Below are 18268 nucleotides of genomic sequence, written 5' to 3'. Positions count from 1 at the left end.
GCAACCCACTCCAGCATTCTTGCCTGGAGAATTCCATGAACAGACTGTATTCCTGGCAGGCTACAGTCCATGGGGTTACAAAGAGACAGATAGGACTAAGCCACCAACATTTAACAAACCTACAGGTATAAACCAGTGCTGTCTAACAGAAACATTAAGTGAGCCTCGTGTGTAACTTTACATTTTCTCATAGCTGCCTTAGAAGTGAAAGAAACAGATGAAATTATAACATTTTATTTAAATATCATCAATTTGACATCGTTAATATAAAATTTTAGTTTCTCCATTCTAAAGCTTCCAAATCCAGTGTTTGTATATTTCACACATCCCACTTCAAACTGGTCACATTTCAAGCACCCCAAAACCACCTGTGGCTAGCGGCTGAGTCCTGAGATCGCCTCCTAAAGGCCGCCCAGCTATTCACCTTCTACCACATTACCTGTTCCATCTTCTTTGCAGCCCTTGCTAGTATCTCCCAATTCCCTCCGACTATACAAGTCCCTCGAGGTGAGGACTTAACCTTCAAAGGTGCCTGACGTTGAGCAGGCGCCGGATCAGGATCGTCCTCGCCTGATCTGCGCCCCAGGTGGCCCCGGGCCCCGGGGCTGTTCTCTCGCACGGCCGCCCCTCGCCCGCCCTTTCCCAGGCCCTTCCCGGGAACCGGGTTTGAAGTCGTGGACGTGACTGGGAGGAGTCTGCCCGCCTCGGATTTCCGCACAGGGAGCCGGGCCTTGACCATGGCGGAGCCCACCGTGTGCTCCTTCCTCACCAAAGTGCTGTGCGCCCACGGCGGCCGCATGTTCCTGCAGGACCTGCGCGGCCACGTGGAGCTCTCCGAGGCCCGGCTGCGGGACGTGCTGTGCCAGGCCGGGCCCGACCGCTTCCTGCTGCAGGAGGTGGAGGTGCGGGAGGGCCCGTGGGACGCCGAGGCCGAGGTTGCGGCCGGCGCGGGCGGCGGCGGCGGCGGCCCTGCGGCCTGGCGGGTGGTGGCCGTGTCCTCCGCGCGCCTCTGCGCCCGCTACCAGCGCGGCGAGTGCCAGGGCTGCGACCAGCTGCACCTCTGTCGCCGGCACATGCAGGGCAAGTGCCCGAACCGCGACTGCTGGTGAGGCTGCGGGCCGGGCGGGGCGGGGCGGGGCGGCGGGCGGGACGCGAAAGTCTCGGCGCGGGGGCCGCGGGCCTGACCCGTCCAGCCGGGAGCGGGACCCAGAAGGAAAGGAGAACGAGGGTCGTCGATCCGGGCCGGACGACCCCTTCTGGAAGGGCAGAAGGGAAGCCCGGGGAAGGGGCCCCTCCGCGTCCTTCGGGCGGAGGCCTCCCCCGCTCTCCCAGCTGCGGAACGAGACGGAAGATCGTCTCAATTTGGGTTTCTCAATCACCTCTCTCCGCCTCCCCCCGCCCCAAATTTGCAGCTTCTTTTCCCTCCCCGCCCCCCATCCTCCACAACAGGGCCGGGATAAATCTGGACTTTTGAGTTCCTTTCCTTCAGGGGCCCTTTTGCAGCCATTTACGGACCCGTGGAATTCACGGATCCTTTGTCGAAGAGATCGGCTCTTCCCACTTAAACACAGTTTCAGCAGAAGAGAGTCTGTGCTCTGTGGGTTTAGAACGCTCGACCTAGGTCGACCCCCGCCAGGAAACGGAGGGTGGGGTGATTTGTGTGAGGTCGTTTGAATCTGCCTCCTGACTCCAGTCTTGCTTGGTCGTCTCGAGCGCCCCGAAGTGGGTGGGGGAGGAGGCATGCATTCTTTTTAAGGTTGGGGGATGGTGGGCTGGGCAGCCGTTTGGGGTGGAGAAGGCCAGTGCAGACGTCTGCAGACCCCACCGGCTGGGACCCTCCGTCAAAGCAGGTGACTGGGGGAGAGGGTCCCCTTGGCCGTAAAGTGTCTTTGTTCAGCCTGATATGGCTTTGGGAAGGGAGTTGCTTTATCCCAGCTTTCTTATTATCAGAGCTTACTAGACCGTAAGGGGGTCCAGGGTTTCCCTGGTGGCTTGGACCGTAGAGAATCTGCCTGCAATGCACAATCTGCCTGCAATGCGGGAGACGGGAATTCGATCCCTGAGGCAGGAAGATTTCCTGGAGAAGGCAATGGCAACTGGGCTGCAGTCCATAGCGTCGAAAAGAGTCGGACACGACTGAACGACTAACACACAGGATACACGCTAGACTGTAGTTGAAAGCCGCCCTAGGACAGGGATTTGACGATCTGGCTCCATCCTCATCTGGGCCTCTGATCCAGACCTTTGTGTTTCCAGGTCTACCTGCACGCTTTCTCATGATATCCACACGCCTGTCAACATCCAGGTTCTGAAAAAACAGGGACTGTTTGGTCTCAACGAGGCCCAGCTTCGGGTCCTGCTTTTACAGAATGACCCCTGCCTTCTACCAGAGGTGAGTCGCCCTCATATTGCCTAAATGAAAAGAGTCGGGAAAGAACATCAAATGTTGCTTGCCCAGGACAGCCTGAGGGGAATGGGGCAGGTGTGGTACAGTGGTGACCTTCCTGGACTCTCTGATTTTCTTGGGCTTTGATACACTTTGACATACAAGGAGTGATGGACCTGTGTGGGATAGAAATAATAATAATGGTTTATGGAATTTTTTTTTGAGTTCTTACTGAATGCTAAGTATTGATAGTTCAATTATCTTAAGCTATTAGTAACTGGTGAGTGAAGTATGCCTGTCCCCGTTTTACAGGTGAGGCAACTGAGGTTTGATTAAATAACTTGCCCAAGGTCACATAGTAAATGGCAGATTTGAGTTTAGTTTTGTCTGATTATGAAGCCTCGGTTTTGTAAATTACCTGTTTATACTTTTGCTGGTTTTTCTATCCAGGCATTTGTCTTTTTCTGTTAATTCATAAGATATCTTTAACTACAAATCCCTTTTTGGGTCACATTTGTTACAAGTATTCGCCCCCATTTATTTTGGGGGGCTTTAGATATTAATTTCAATAACCTCAGATATGCAGATGACACCACCCTTATGGCAGAAAGTGAAGAGGAACTAAAAAGCCTCTTGATGAAGGTGAAAGAGGAGAGTGAAAAAGTTGGCTTAAAACTCAACATTCAGAAAACGAAGATCATGGCATCTGGTCCCATCACTTCATGGGAAATAGATGGGGAAACAGTGGAAACAGTGTCAGACTTGATTTTTCGGGGCTCCAAAATCACTGCAGATGGTGACTGCAGCCATGAAATTAAAAGACACTTACTCCTTGAAACAAAAGTTATGACCAACCTAGATAGCATATTCAAAAGCAGAGACATTACTTTGCCAACAAAGGTCTGTCTAGTCAAGGCTATGGTTTTTCCAGTGGTCATGTATGGATGTGAGAATTGGACTGTGAAGAAGGCTGAGCACCGAAGAGTTGATGCTTTTGAACTGTGGTGTTGGAGAAGACTCTTGAGGGTCCCTTGGACTGCAAGGAGATCCAACCAGTCCATTCTGAAAGAGATCAGCCCTGGGATTTCTTCGGAAGGACTGATGCTAAAGCTGAAACTCCAGTACTTTGGCCACCTCATACGAAGAGTTGACTCATTGGAAAAGACTCTGATGCTGGGAGGGATTGGGGGCAGGAGGAAAAGGGGCCGACAGAGGATGAGATGGCTGGATGGCATCACTGACTCGATGGACGTGAGTCTGAGTGAACTCCGGGAGTTGGTGATGGACAGGGAGGCCTGGTGTGCTGTGATTCATGGGGTCCCAAAGAGTCGGACAGGACTGAGAGACTTAACTGAAACATTAATTTTAATTGATTCACAACTCCATAATGTGGTTTCAAATGGTTAAAAAGTACTCATCATAACTGCTATAATGGCAAAATTAGCACACTTGTATCTGTTTAGCTATACACAAAGAATTTTTCAAACAAAAGGGTTGGAATCACCAAAGAAGATATTACAAGAAGTCTCCAATTAAAAGTAGAGTTTTCTAATCTAGCACAATGATTCTGTCATAGACACTTTCTATGTTGGTGGCGCTAGTGGTAAAGAACCTGCTTGCCACTTCAGGAGACATAATGAGACACAGGCTCCATCCCTGGGTCAGGAAGATCCCCTGGAGGAGGGCATGGCAACCCACTCCAGTACCCTTGCCTGGAGAATCCCAAGGACAGAGGAGCCTGACGGGCTACAGTCCATAGGGTTGCAAAGAGTCAGACATGACTGAAACGACTTATCACATACACACACCTTGCCAGAAAGGGGATGGGAAGAAGGGAGGATGTTAGGAAAACAGAGTAGCTCATGATTGTGGTCCCACTTTAACTCAGAGGAATTTCAGGGTCTACAGGGAAGAAATTCAGAAGGTGGGGGCCGGGGGGGGGGGTGTGGGTTGAGCTAGAATCTTTGGTAGCTCAAAAATGGGTAGAGCTCAAAAATTGGTAGTTGGTAGAGGCTGCCCGCCAGGCAGCAGTCTATACCCAGAAGTCTGGAGTCAGCCTTAGGAGCCAACAGGCTTCTACTTGGTGTCCATGTGCTTTCTGATTTCAGGTTCTGAAGCCAGGTTTGGTATGTCATGAGCAGATTCATTCCAGCCATGTTGCCTGATGCAGTTCCAGCAGCAGCTGGAGCAGGTGCTTGGCAGGAAGGGAGAGGAGGATGCGGCACCTACGGGAGAGCGTACTTCTACTTACCTTTAGTGTTTATGGATTTTTTTCTTTTTTTTGACTAATAGAAACTTAGCGTTTTTATATTGTTAAACTTACTGAATTTTTTTCTTTATGGCTTCTCCCTGAGTGTCCTGGGTCCAGCCTCATTTTGTTGTATTAGTCTATGTCAGTGTTCTATGAGCAGCTGATGGGTTGGCTGCATTTATGACAGGAGCCTGCCTTCACGTTGATCATCTGAAGCTGGTGGTGTGTGTCATGGGGGCTTCCCAGGTGGTGCTAGTGGTAAAGAACCCGCCTGCCAATGCAGGAGACATAATGAGTCACTGGTTCGATCCCTGGGTAGGGAAGATCCCCAGGAGGAGGGCATGGCAACCCACTCCAGTATCCTCACCTGGAGAATCTCATGGACAGAGGAGCCTGGTGGGCTACAGTCCATGGGGTCGCAAAGAGTTGGACACAACTGAGGCGACTTAGCACACAGCACAGTCATGTGACTCAAAACACGGCCACTTAGACAGCGGGGACCGTGGACAAGCAGGTGGGTGACGCAGAAATGGTACCTCGTGTCTCATGTGTGAAAATACCTGATGATCCCTTTTTACCTCTCTCCCAAAGATTCAGCACATAGTGCAGGTCCAGTATATGTAAAACATCAGTAAGGGGTGGGACTTCCCCGGTGGTTCAGTGGTTAGGACCCTGCACTTCCATTGCAAGGGGCGCAAGTTCCATCCCTGAATGGGGAACTAAGATACTGCGTGCCATGTGGTGCCCCCCACACACACAAAAAAAACCCAGCAGGACCACATATTGCAGTGTGTATGGATATGCTAAGTTGCTTCAGTTGTGTCTGACTCTGTACGACCCTATGGACTATGGACCACTATGGCTCCTCTATCCATGGGATTCTCCAGGCAAGAGTACTGGAGTGTGTTGCCATGCCCTCTTCCAGGGTATCTTCCCGACCCAGAGATGGAGCCTGCATCTCTTACTTCTTCTGCATTGGCAGGCAGGTTCTTTACCACTGGTGCCACCTGGAAAGCCCAAATATTGTGATATTATGATTTATAATAAGAAATATATATTTGCTCTTCATCTCTGTCTCTGGCACAGAGTTCCTAAAACTCTTGAAATTTCCTAAATGTTGAGAGCAATAAAACATTACTTCTGTTACGTTCATGTGATGACTTTTGAAAAGTTCCTAGGTGACATGGGGACTGGTTTCCCTAAGAACCAATTATGTGATTAGAAGGTTGGAACTTTCAGTCCCACCCCCAGTTCTGGGAGGGTAGCGGGCCTCGAGGTTGAGTTCAGTTACCAGTGGCCAGTGATTTAATCAAGGAAGCCTCTGTAAAACCCCCAAAGGATGGGCTTTAGAGAGCTTTCAGGCTGGTGAACACGTGGAGGTCCTGGGAGAGTGGTGGCCATAGAGAGTCTGGAACCTGTACCCTTCCCCATGCCCTTTGTGTCTCTTCCATCCAGCTGTTCCTGAGTTATATCCTTTGATGCTTCCCGAGTGGTGCTAGTGGTAAAGAACTGGCCTGCCAGTGCAGGAGGAGGTCTAGGAGATGCCAGTTCGATCCTTGGGTCAGGAAGATCCCCTGGAGAAGGGAACGGCGATTCACTCCAGTATTTTTGCTTGGGAAATCCCATGGACAGAGGAGCCTGGCAGGCTGCAGTCTGCAGGGATAATAAACTGGAAATTTAGCAAGTAAAATGTGTCTTTGAGTTATGTGAGCCTTTCTAGCAAATTAATTGGACACAGGGAAGGGGTTGTGGGAACTTCTAATCTATAGCTGAAAGATCAAAAGCACAAGTGTTAACCTGGACTTATGATTTGTATCTGAAGTGAGGGCAGGCTTGTGAGTGGTGGTTTAGTCACTAAGTCGTATCCTTGTGATCCAATGGACTGTAGCCTGCTAGGCTTCTCTGTCCATGGGATTTTCCAGGCAACAGTACTGGAATGGCTTGCTATTCCCTTCTCCAGAGGATCTTCCCGATCCAGGGATCGAACCCGGGTCTCCTACACTGCAGGCAGATTTCTTTTTTTTACCCACTGAGCTACCAGGGAAGTCCTAGGCTTGTGGGACCAAGCCCTATCCCTTAAACTGTGTGATCTGACGCCACACCAAGTCTGTCTCCTGGAGATCATGTCAGACTTGAGTTAAATTTGTGGGATACCTGGTCAGTGTCTGCTGATAATTGCTTGTGAAAATATACTTTGCTGATACATTTGAAAACTTTCATGAAATGGGCAGATCTCTAGAAAAATATTGCATGTCAATATTTATTCAAGAAGAAATAGGAAACCAGAATCATTTTTAAAAAAAATAAAAGCATTCAAATAAAAATGTAAAAAACTCACAAAATCAGAATGTTTGGTAAGCCTTCTACAAGAGAGTATTAAGTCCTTACGCATCTATTGCTCAACTTTAATGTATCTTGAAGGAATAGATTATTCTGATTTGGGGGCTAGATCTGGGATCTATTTTCTTTGATCTCCTGTACATTCTGGAACCAGTATTATACTGTTTAATGAAAGTATGTTATATTTTAAGATATGATGTTGTGAGTCCCTATGCCCTTAACTCTTTTTCAAACATTTTCCCTTTAATCGATTCTCACTTGTTTCCTTTTTCAGATAAGTTTTTACAGTCATTTAAATTCCTAAAACTGTTTTATAGGAATTCTTTGGGGGAAGTAGGAATTGCACTAAAGTTGTGTGTTCATTTCAGAAAATTGGCATCACAATCGCAGGTAGGAAGCCAATTTAAAAATTTATTGATTGAGATATAATTGATGTATAGTAAGTAGTATGTTAGTTTCGCATGCATAATGTTTAAATACATTATGAAATGATCACGAAATAAGTCTAATAACCATCTGTCTCCATACAATTTTTGTTGTTGTTGTTCAGCCGCCAAGTTGTATCTGACTCTTTGTGAGCCCAAATTTGCCCAAGTTCATTCATGTCCAGTGAGTCAATGATGTGTTGGATGGCATCACTCCATACAATATTGACCATATTTTTATGCTGTGTATTATATTTGTGTGACTTCCTTTAAGGTGGGAAGCTTGTACCTCTTGCTTCCCTTGCGCTATTTCACCCATCCTTCACCTCTCTGTCCTTGGGCAACCACCCCCTTGTTCTTTGATATCATTTGTGGTATCAGTCTCTGGTCATCTGGTCATTTGTGTCCAGTAGAATTGCCCACATTTTAGGTTTGACTAATGTGTTCCTCTAGTATCATTTAACATGTTCCTGAATTTACTGTAAATTGATTGATCTGGAGCTTTGATTGGATTTAGGCTTGAATTATGTAGCAAAAATTTTTTGTACATGTGGTATATTGTTAGGGTGACTAATGGTCCCCATTTGCCTGGGACTGAGGGGTTTCCAGCCTTGTCAGACTTTCCTGCTAAAAGGTCATATTTCCTATTGCATCTTGTCAGGAGGTACACAATGTCTGGTCCCAATGCAAATATTAATAATGCTCCTTTAAAAATGCCCTTGTCTGGATAATAAATTATCTGATCACGCTGCCTGTCCAGATTGGTTTCCCTGGAGGCAGAGGCTGACATAGGGATTGAGGTACATGTAATATATTGAAGAAGGGATCCTTGGGAAAAATCTGTAAGGTAAAATAGTGGGAGGGGAGACCTACAAGCAAGATGGAATGGCCTTGACTTGATTCACACAGAGGCTTGGGAGCAAATATTACTAACTTTGAGTTTCTAGCTTTGAGGCAGGGTCCAGCCTTTTGTACCTGCATAGAAGTCACTCATTGGCTACCGGCTTTGGGAGAGGAGGGCAGGCCAACTGTGAGTGAAGGTCAGAGAGGGGCAGCTGAATGTTAGTTGCAGCTAGGAGAGATGAGGGCCTTCCTAGGTGGCTCAGTGGTGAAGAATCTGCCTTCCAGGGCAAGAGACGTGGGTTCAATCCCTGGGTCGGGAAGATCCCTTGGGTAGGAAATGGCAACCTGCTCCAGCCTGAAAAACTCCTTGGACAGAGGAGCCTGGTGAGCTACAGTCCATGGGGTGGCAAAGAGTCAGACACGACTGAGCCACTGAGTCCGCACAGGAGAGATGTGAGTGGAGGAACTCTTTTATACCCGTCTGCCTTTCACCCATGGGGACTTTAACAGCCATCAGTGATCAGAGGGTGCCATTTAGAGATACTGTCCTTTACTGTCTTGAGATACAGTGAAAACAAACATCCTAAGTGTTGCTTCATTTCTGTCCCAGGTCTGTTTGCTCTACAACAAAGGTGAAGCCCTCTATGGTTACTGCAACCTCAAGGATAAATGCACCAAGTTGCACGTGTGCAAGTCCTTCGTCAGGGGAGAGTGCAGGCTGCAGAAATGCAAGCGGTCCCATCAACTCATTCATGCTACATCCCTGGAGCTGCTGCAGGACCAAGAACTGGAGATCTCAAGTGTCGTTAATTTTCAGATCATTTCCACCTACAAGCACATGAAGCTGCACAAGATGCTAGAAAATAAAGGTGAGACTATCAGAGATGAACAAAACACTATCCACAGTGTAGTGCTGAGCTGGAAGTGAGTCTGGGGAAAAAGCACTTTGTAGGTTGATGGCTGCTGGGTCCTTGGGAGGCTTCATCAGTCAGTGTTCTATGATATCGAACTGTGCTTCTAACCAAAGGAGGGAGGGTCGGGTTTGAGTTTATTTTCAGCACTGCCCCCAAGTGTTTGGACAGTGTAGCTTCTTGGTAAGTTGGGAATCAGGAAGTAGGAAGAACAGCCTTAACCTTTTTGTTAGGAAAAAAGAGGGCTTCCCTCGTAGCTCAGTCAGTAAAGAATCTACCTGCAATGTAGGATACCTGGGTTCGATTTCTGGGTCGGGAAGATCCTCTGGAGAAGGAAATGGCAACCCACTCCAGTATTCTTGCCTGGAGATCCCATGGACAGAGGAGCCTAGCAAGCTACAGTCAGTGGGGTCGCAAGAGTCGGACACGCCTTAGCGACTAAACCACCAGGAAAAAAGAGGAGGTAGGTGGGCTAGAAACATATATAGTTATCCATACTGGAAACATAAGGATAATGTAGAGATGGCTTTCTTTTATTAAGTTGAATTAAAATTTTTTTTATTAAATTTTTAGGAAATTTTAAGCACACTACAGAAGAATTTGGAAAATAGAGAGTAGAAATAAAAATCACATATGACTCACCCTAATCCACAATAATTCACTTCAGTTCAGTTCAGTTGCTTAGTCGTGTCCGACTCTTTGCGACCCCATGAATCGCAGCACGCCAGGCCTCTCTGTCCATCACCAACTCCTAGAGTTCACTCAAACTCACATCCATCGAGTCAGTGATGCCATCCAGCCATCTCATCCTCTGTCGTCCCCTTCACCTCCTGCCCCCAAATCTCTCCCAGCATCAGAGTCTTTTCCAATGAGTCAACTCTTCGCATGAGATGGCCAAAGTACTGGAGTTTCAGCTTTAGCATCAGTCCTTCCAAAGAAATCCCAGGGCTGATCTCCTTCAGAATGGACTGGTTGGATCTCCTTGCAGTCCAAGGGACTCTCAAGAGTCTTCTCCAACACCACAGTTCAAAAGCATCAACTCTTTGGCGCTCAGCTTTCTTCACAGTCCAACTCTCACATCCATACATGACCACAGGAAAAACCACAGCCTTGACTAGACGGACCTTTGTTGGCAAAATAATGTCTCTGCTTTTCAATATGCTATCTAGATTGGTCATAACTTTTGTTTCAAGGAGTAAGCGTCTTTTAATTTCATGGCTGCAGTCACCATCTGCAGTGATTTTGGAGCCCCGAAAAATAAAGTCTGACACTGTTTCCACTGTTTCCCCATCTATTTGCCATGAAGTGATGGGACCAGATGCCATGATCTTTGTTTTCTGAATCCATTTAATTACAGGCCCTTCAGTCCTATTACTGGAAAATACCAGTCCAGTGGTGGTCAGAGTCTGCAGCAGTTTAGTACCTTTCATTCTCATGTTATACAGCATCATAAATATCATCCCATATTGCTGCATAGTCAATCCTTTATTAAGGTCTATGAAGTGTGAGCTTCCCTGGTGGCTCAGTGGTAAAGAATCCACCTACCAATGCAGGAGATTTGGGTTCAATCCCTGGATCGGGAAGATCCCCTGGAGAAGGAAATGGCAACCCACTCCAGTATTCTTGCCTGGGAAATCCCATGGACAGAGGAGCCTGGCGGACTTCAGTTCATGAAGTTGAAAAAGAGTCAGACACAACTTAGCGACTAAACAACAACAAAGTGTGGTTTGGTCTTCTTTTAATTATAGTGTGAGGGTATTTATTCCATGAGATTTGCTTATAGCTGAAAATCAGAGGGTAGTAGGCTTGGAAGAATTGCTGATGGAAAAACCAGATATCCAAAATCAGAGCCTCTAAGCTTTAACATGGAAGTTCCTTGTGTTGGAATAGTAGAGAATGACCTGATGAGTGGTGGCTTGAAGGTAGGGAGGACTCTGTATGTTTCAGTGTCAGAGGCTGTGTTGGTGGGTCTCTGAATGGTGTCAAGGCCCTCCCAAACTATTTGATGAGTAGGGCCTGTCCCTGTCTTCATCTGGTCTTGTTTAATGGATCTCTCCTAACTATGAATTGTGACTTTCTGCTCGCTGTCGAGTATATAAGTACATATGTAATTTTTTTAATCCAGAAGACATGAACTCTCTAAATCCAGAGCGTTAGGAGTTTTACCAGAGATCTGACTAGCTTGGGCTGATGCTCCCAACATAAAATGAAATTTTGAGTGATAAAGGAGTATCTTAGGAAACCTCATCTCTTTCTTCTTCTGTTTTAATTCAGCTTCTCCTGCTGAGCATTCCCAGGACCTTGAGAAACGAGGAGGACACGTAGCTGGGGGTGCAGAGGCCCGACCTCTGGTCTCTGGCCCTGCTGCGTCAGCCAAGAAGCCACGTGCAGGCAAACCTTAAGGGACGTCAGCAAGATAAGAAGATTGTCCAATCGGAAGGTCTAAAAACAAAGCTTCTGTTGAGATTTGATTTGTAACTGTTCATTCACTTAATCGTTTATTAATAATAGCCATAATAATACCTACCTCACAGGTTGTGGTGAGAATGAGAGAAGATGGGAAAGGAGAAAATGTCAGATTGGGAGGATGAAATAGGGGCTGAGTGGTTGGGGGTGAGGTTGGATGTTAAACAGGCTAAGAGAGAGTAAAACCTGGAGGGAGATGAGGTCAGTCCTGGGCAAATCCTGCAGTTCTGGAGAGCCTTCCCAGGCTGGCTGGCTAGAGCTCTTAAAGAGACAGACTCCTGCTGACCTGTTCTGCAACCCAACCAAGTGCCTATCTATACGTCCGTATACAGAGTTCACCTTGTGGTATTCAGAGAGTACACACACTTCATGCTGCTTTTTTTTTTTTTTAATAGTCCATAAGCATTTCTCCATATGTGTTCACATTTATCAAGCATCGTCATTTTTATGCACAGATACACTCATATATCATCCTTTGCTTCACTAGTCCCATTATTCTGGGATATTTTGATTCTTCCCAACAAATTTTGAATACAGCTCTTCTTAAAATCCACATAATATTAATTTTTCAGTTATTCTTTGCTTTTGCTTCACCTATATAGTTGCTGAACGATACTCTTGATTTTCATTTCTTTAAAAATATATGCAGGAATTCCCTGGCGGTCCAGTGGTTAGGACTCTGCATGTCCACTGCAGGGGGCATGAGTCAAAAATATATTATCTATATCTGTATGCCAGGAAATACTTTTCTGTGTGTCTTCTTTCTATATGTCTTTATTTTGTACAGTTTGTTCGTGCCCTTGAATCGCTGGAGCCCTCCTCTGTGCTGATGTGAGTTAGCCTTTAATTAGGCTCCTTAAAGTTTTTATAAAATGATGATGGCTCTATGTGATATGATATCCAGCCCTTGCGGATCCACCCTCAGCCAACTCCGCAGAGAATTTAACTTTCGGGTGCTCACCGGAGATTTCTACCTCACTCTGTCTACTCTCCATTTCTTATTACACTTTTACCAAAGCTCAGATTCCTACAGTGTGAAGGAAATGTAGCTCATACATTTCTCCAAGTTGTGTCCATTCTTTCTGTGATTAAGATGAACCATCAGAAATCTAAATACCTCACCCATTCAGTACTGACTTCCTGCTTCCTCCTTTCTCTCTGCCCCTGCCTTACCCAGCTGTCTCTGTCAAATTATACCCCATGTTTGGTTCTTTGTTTTCACCAAGGGATACCACAGAGATCAGCTTTGTGAGTTTCTTTCCTGTGTTTGTTGTCGTAATGGCCCAAATATTGGTGTGTAAAGTTGTTTTCTTTCTTTTTTTAAAAATTTAATTGTCTGGCAATAACATAACATTTGAAGAATAGGCCAAATTGGTGAGCTTTTCATCCAGCTAGATTTATTTAATTTAGAAAACTTTTAATCATGAAAATTTTTCTTTTCCTTTGAGGGAAATGAGTAAATATGTCCTTTGTAAAGTGAGAAAGTGCTCTGTTTTCTTCTGATGGACAATAAAGAGCCATGCAACTTAATGCTAATCCCTTCACTTTGATTGCCAACAACAGTATTTCTGAAAACTCTTAGGTTTTGCATATCTTGTTTCTTTTTTCTTTGTTATGATTTCTTCTGGTGATAACTTTTTAAGAAAAATCTTCACATTATCACTTACATTTTATTATTTTACTATTATATTTCTTTTGTAAGCCATGTTAAGTCCTTAATGGAAACAGTGTAACATATAGAAGCATATTCTTTACATCTTTGGTAGATTTGTACATTATTGTATTCTTTTGTATATCTTTTTTAAATTTTATTTTTGTATTTCTTATAATTATGCCTTTATATATGAAGTTATTGACTCTCTAATCTTTGTTGCAATATTTTATTCAATTCTGTAATATTCCATTTTAATCTTTGTTCCATTAGTAGTCATTCTGTATAAACATTTTATGTACTCGTACCTGTCTCTCTTATTTTAACTTGATGAGTCAGCTGTTGGAGAGTTATCAGGTTATAGAGTTTTCTTTGGCAATCCATCAGGGCTTAGATGAAGCTGCACATCTATAGGCTCCCTCAACTCCAAATACCCTAAATTGAATGACTGACTTTCCTTCAGACTTGTTCCTCCTTTTGTTCTTAATGTTGAAGTGTCTGCACCAAATGACTTAAGCGAAAACCCTGCAAAGTGTCCTATACTTTTCTTTTCTCCTTATTCCATGTCAGATTGGTTACCCCATGTTGGAGACTTTTCCACCTTAAAAATCTCTCAAATTTTTGCCCTTCTCTACCCCTTTCTTTGCATCCCCAACCCACTGCCTTTATCTAAGCCCTCATCACTTCTTGTGTTTATTTTATAGATGGATAACTGTGGTTTTCAAGCCCTGTCTTGCTAGAATTTTGTGGTGACAGTTGGCAGCCCCATTGTAACGTGAACTTCAAGGATGGAGGTGCCATTGTAGTTTTTCATATAGCAGGCCTTTCCTGTTGTCATTGATCTCCTTACCACCCTTCTCTCCCTTTGCTGCCTGGTTAACCTTTTGAAATGCAGACCTAATGGCATTGCTTTTTTCTGCCATACCTTCAGTGGTCCCTATTATGGAGAGTAGAAGTCATAAAACTCAAATCCCTACAGGGACTAGAAAGTTAAGGTAAATGGACAAAGTGAGATGGATGTGAGAGGAATGGGAGGAGAGAGGAAGTGCTGTGGCATGTTGTCCCATCTGAAAGGGGCACCTGCCACCTGCTTCCACGTGGGAATGCGGGACCCAATTTGACATATCGTCCAATTTCTTAAAAGAAGCCAAAAATCCAGAAATTTTTATGAGCGGTTTGCTGATTTTTAAATATTGACTTTTAGTTGAGTTTTTAAAATGCAGGTCAGTATTTTGTGAATTGACCTACTTGCAGTTTTTGGAATGTGCCATTTTATCTTGTGATTCTGTTTGTAAGAGATGCTTCTTCTAAATAACGCTCTTTCCTTCCTCCTGCCTCAAAACCTGGCAAAATTAGGTTCTTTAAGATTCCAGGTTAGCCTTTCCTGACCCCAAGACAGGCAGTTCTCCTCGTGTTCTCCAAGCTCTAGCACTTACTACATTACATTGCAATGCTTTGTGTTTTTATTCCCTGGCTTTGAGCAAAGACATTATTTATTCTTCTTGAAAAAGTATACACTTGGTAGTTAAATATTTTTTGCCATATAATGAATTAAACTCTTCATTTTCATCTATGGAGTCAGTATCATATTGCTCTTCATTAATTCTCTTTCTCCTCACATATTTTTAATACTAAACAATATTTTTCCCATAAGGAATGTCTTATATAAAGTAAACACCCTTTTGATACTTCAATTTGCATTGTCTAGGTCTAAAAGTACCTCTTTATGACCTATGTTTATGATGCTAATTCCTTCCATCAAGGAATAAAGTCTACATTATTGACATATTTCTTGATTTCTTTCTTTATAATTTGTTCATGTTTTTGTCTAGATCTCGAATATACCTTATTGCATAAATTCTGTCCTGGCTAAATATGTCAGTATTGCTACTCAGTATGGGGACTCTCTATCATTAGAATGCTATTGATTTTCAAAATATTTGTCTTTAGATGAATTGTCTTCATCCTATCAGTATTAGATGGTTTGTATTTATCTTTTCATGTATTTCTGTTATATCTTTGGTTAAATAAAACTGTAATAGCATATTTTGGCTATTTCTTCATTAAATATGAAGTTAATTGTTGGCTTTAAATAAATATTCTCTATTATAATAAGGGAAATAGCATCTTTTATTCTTGTTTATTGAAAGCTTTTGGTAGGAATTGGTATCTTTTGATATAATCATAATTTTAATCATTTAAATCACCTAATATTATTATTTTAATGGTTTTCATGATATTAAAGCATCTTTAAATTCTTGAGTAAGCTCCACTTGATAATGGTATATATTCTTTTACTGTATTGTTTTATCTTATTTGGTAATTTTCAAGTATATACATCTAAACATTCATAAATAAAGTTCATTTATATATTATGTGTGTGTAGTAAGTTCCTTTTATTGCTATATTCTGAAAAAAATATTCTAGGTACTGTTTTGACTTTTTGTGAATTGATGTGTAATGTTATTATAATTTTTATTAAAATATCTGTCCAGCTTTATTGAGATGTAACTGACATAAAACATTGTGTCAGTTTAAGATGTATAAATTGATCTGATCCATCTGTATGCATTAATATATTTCAAACTGTTTACCACGATAAAGCTAGTTAGCACATCCATCCCCTCACATTCATTATCAACTTTAAAATAATGGATTACTGTATCGTTTAACTACTGTATTATTATTTAGGAATATTTTTCCAAAAGATTTTTTGGGGAGAAAAACATATCATTGTAGACGTTTTGGAGAGTACAAGAATTAAGTAGTAAGAGAGAAGACATGCTGCTGCTGAGTCGCTTCAGTTGTGTCCGACTCTGTGCGACCCCATAGACGTCAGCCCACCAGGCTCTGCCGTCCCTGGGATTCTCCAGGCAAGAACACTGGAGTGGGTTGCCGTTGCCTTCTCCATTGTGTGAAAGTGAAAAGTGAAAGTGAAGTCGCTCAGTCGTGTCCAACTCGTAGCGACCCCATGGACTGCAGCCTACCAGGCTCCTCCGTCCATTTGATTTTCTAGGCAAGAGTACTGGAGTGGCTTGCCATTGCCTTCTCCGAAGAGAGAAGACATACGCACCCATAATACAACTGTGTAGAGATGATCACTGTTGATAATTTAGGATATTTTTTCAATCTTGTTTCATAATCATTTTTTCAAGTATTTGTTTATTTGACTGCCTCAGGTCTTAGTCGTGGGACGTGGGCTCTGTGGTGTAGCAGGGGCATCTCTCTAGTGACACGTGGCTCAGTATTTGTGGCTTGCAGTCTTAGTTGCCCTGCAGCATGTGGGATCTTAGTTCCTCGACCAGGGCTTGACCCTGCATCCCCTGCTTTGGAAGGTGGATACTTACCCACTGGACCACCAGGGAAGGTCCCTTATGCATATATTCTTAAACATTGAGAGTGTACCGTAAGTACAATGTCATATTATGCACTTCTGGATTGATATTTTGTCAGCATTCCCCCCACACAATAGAAAGCACTCATATTTGATAGCTGCATTATATTTTTAAGGTATCATTTATTTAATCATAGTTCTATGGTTGGGCATTTATTATTATATTTTAGTACATGATTTTTTTTAGAGTAGTTTTATATTTATGAGAGGAAGGTAGAGATTTCTTATATACCCTCAGCTCCCATACATGCATAGCCTCTCCCATTATGAACATCACTTCCCAGAATAGTATATTTTTTAGCAAGAATGTACCTCCTTTCTGGAGAAGGAAATGGCAACCCATTCCAGTATTCTTGCCTGGAAAGCCACATGGACAGAGGAGCCTGTCAGTCTACAGTCCTTGGGGTTGCACAGAGTTGAACACAACTTAGAGACTGAACAACAACAAAATTTACTTTTACACATCTGAATCATCTAAGGTCCATGGTTTACCTTAGGGTTCACTCTTAGTGTTGTGTACTCTATAGGTTTAGATAAAAGTATAATAACATATATCCATCGTTATATTAATAATGTGTGTGTGTTCAGCCTCTTCAGTTGTGTATGACTCTGCCACCCCATGGACTGTAGCCTGCCAGGCTGCTCCATCCATGGAATTTCCCAGGCAAGAACACTGGAGTGGGTTGCCATTCCCTTCCCCAGGGGATCTTCCTGACCCAGGGATTGAACCTGCCTCTCCTGCGGCCCTTGCATTGCAGGTGAGTTCTTTACCATCTGAGCCACCAGGAGCCATACAGAATATTTTTACTGCCTTAAAAAGTCTCTGCACTTTGCCTATCATCTCCCTTCCCCAACTTGGCAAACACTGATCTTTTGATTGTTTCCATGGTTTTGCTTTTTCTAGAATGTTATATAGTTGGAATTGTACAGTACATAGTTTTTTTAGATTGGTTTCTTTCACTTAGTAATATGCATTTAGGTTCCTCCATGTCTCTGGGGGCTCATTTCTTTATAGTGCTGTATAATATTCCATTGTCTGAATGTACCACAGTTTATCCATCCACCTACTGAAGGACATCTTGGTTGCTTCCAATTTTGTAATTATGACTAAAACTGCTAAATATGTCCATGTTGAGGTTTGTGTGTGGACACACGTTTTCAACATCACTGGGTAAATACCAAGAAGTATAATTGCTAGATCATATGGTAAAAGTTTCATGAGAAACCACCAAACTGTCTTCCAAATTGACTGTACCACCCTTTCTTGCCTTACCACATTAGCAAGGACTTCAGTTCTATATTGAAAAGAAGTGCTGAGAAGGGACATTCTTGTCTTAAAGCTTTGAATTTCCCACCATTTAGTATGATGTTAGCTGTAGATTTTTTGTAGACAATCTTTATCAACTTGAGAAAGTTCCCTTCCACTCCAGTTTACTGAGAGTTTTTATCACTGAGAGTTGGATTTTATCAAATGTTTCTTCTGCATCTATCGATATAATCATGATTTTTCTTTTTTAGTCTGTCAATGTGATAGATTACAGTAATTGATTTTCAGATGTTGACCCAGTTGTCTTGTATATCTGTGATAAATCCCACTTGGT

General features: G+C 43.4%; 1 protein-coding gene across 1 annotated transcript; it reads left to right on the top strand.

Moving 5' to 3' along the window:
* Nucleotides 1-583: 583 nt before the first annotated feature.
* On the top strand, nucleotides 584-15648 carry ZC3HAV1L (zinc finger CCCH-type containing, antiviral 1 like). The gene is made up of 4 exons (XM_025291610.3): nucleotides 584-1105; nucleotides 2257-2392; nucleotides 8856-9114; nucleotides 11431-15648. Exons 1-4 carry the CDS (start codon nucleotides 738-740, stop codon nucleotides 11556-11558), a joined length of 891 nt encoding a protein of 296 aa, XP_025147395.1. The 5' UTR covers nucleotides 584-737; the 3' UTR covers nucleotides 11559-15648.
* The last annotated feature ends 2620 nt before the right edge of the window (nucleotides 15649-18268 follow it).

Source organism: Bubalus bubalis, chromosome 8 (genome assembly GCF_019923935.1).
Source record: "Bubalus bubalis isolate 160015118507 breed Murrah chromosome 8, NDDB_SH_1, whole genome shotgun sequence".
NCBI lineage: Eukaryota > Metazoa > Chordata > Mammalia > Artiodactyla > Bovidae > Bubalus > Bubalus bubalis.
The sequence above is the reverse complement of the archived record's forward strand: the minus strand, read 5'-3'. Positions and strand labels throughout refer to the sequence as shown.

Excerpts from the sequence above, each read along its gene's own strand:
- ZC3HAV1L (XM_025291610.3), top strand. The coding sequence starts at position 738 with ATGGCGGAGCCCACCGTGTGCTCCTTCCTCACCAAAGTGCTGTGCGCC. Across the intron at positions 2,393-8,855 it reads ACCCCTGCCTTCTACCAGAG|GTCTGTTTGCTCTACAACAA; the intron begins GTGAGTCGCCCT and ends TTTCTGTCCCAG. Across the intron at positions 9,115-11,430 it reads CAAGATGCTAGAAAATAAAG|CTTCTCCTGCTGAGCATTCC; the intron begins GTGAGACTATCA and ends GTTTTAATTCAG.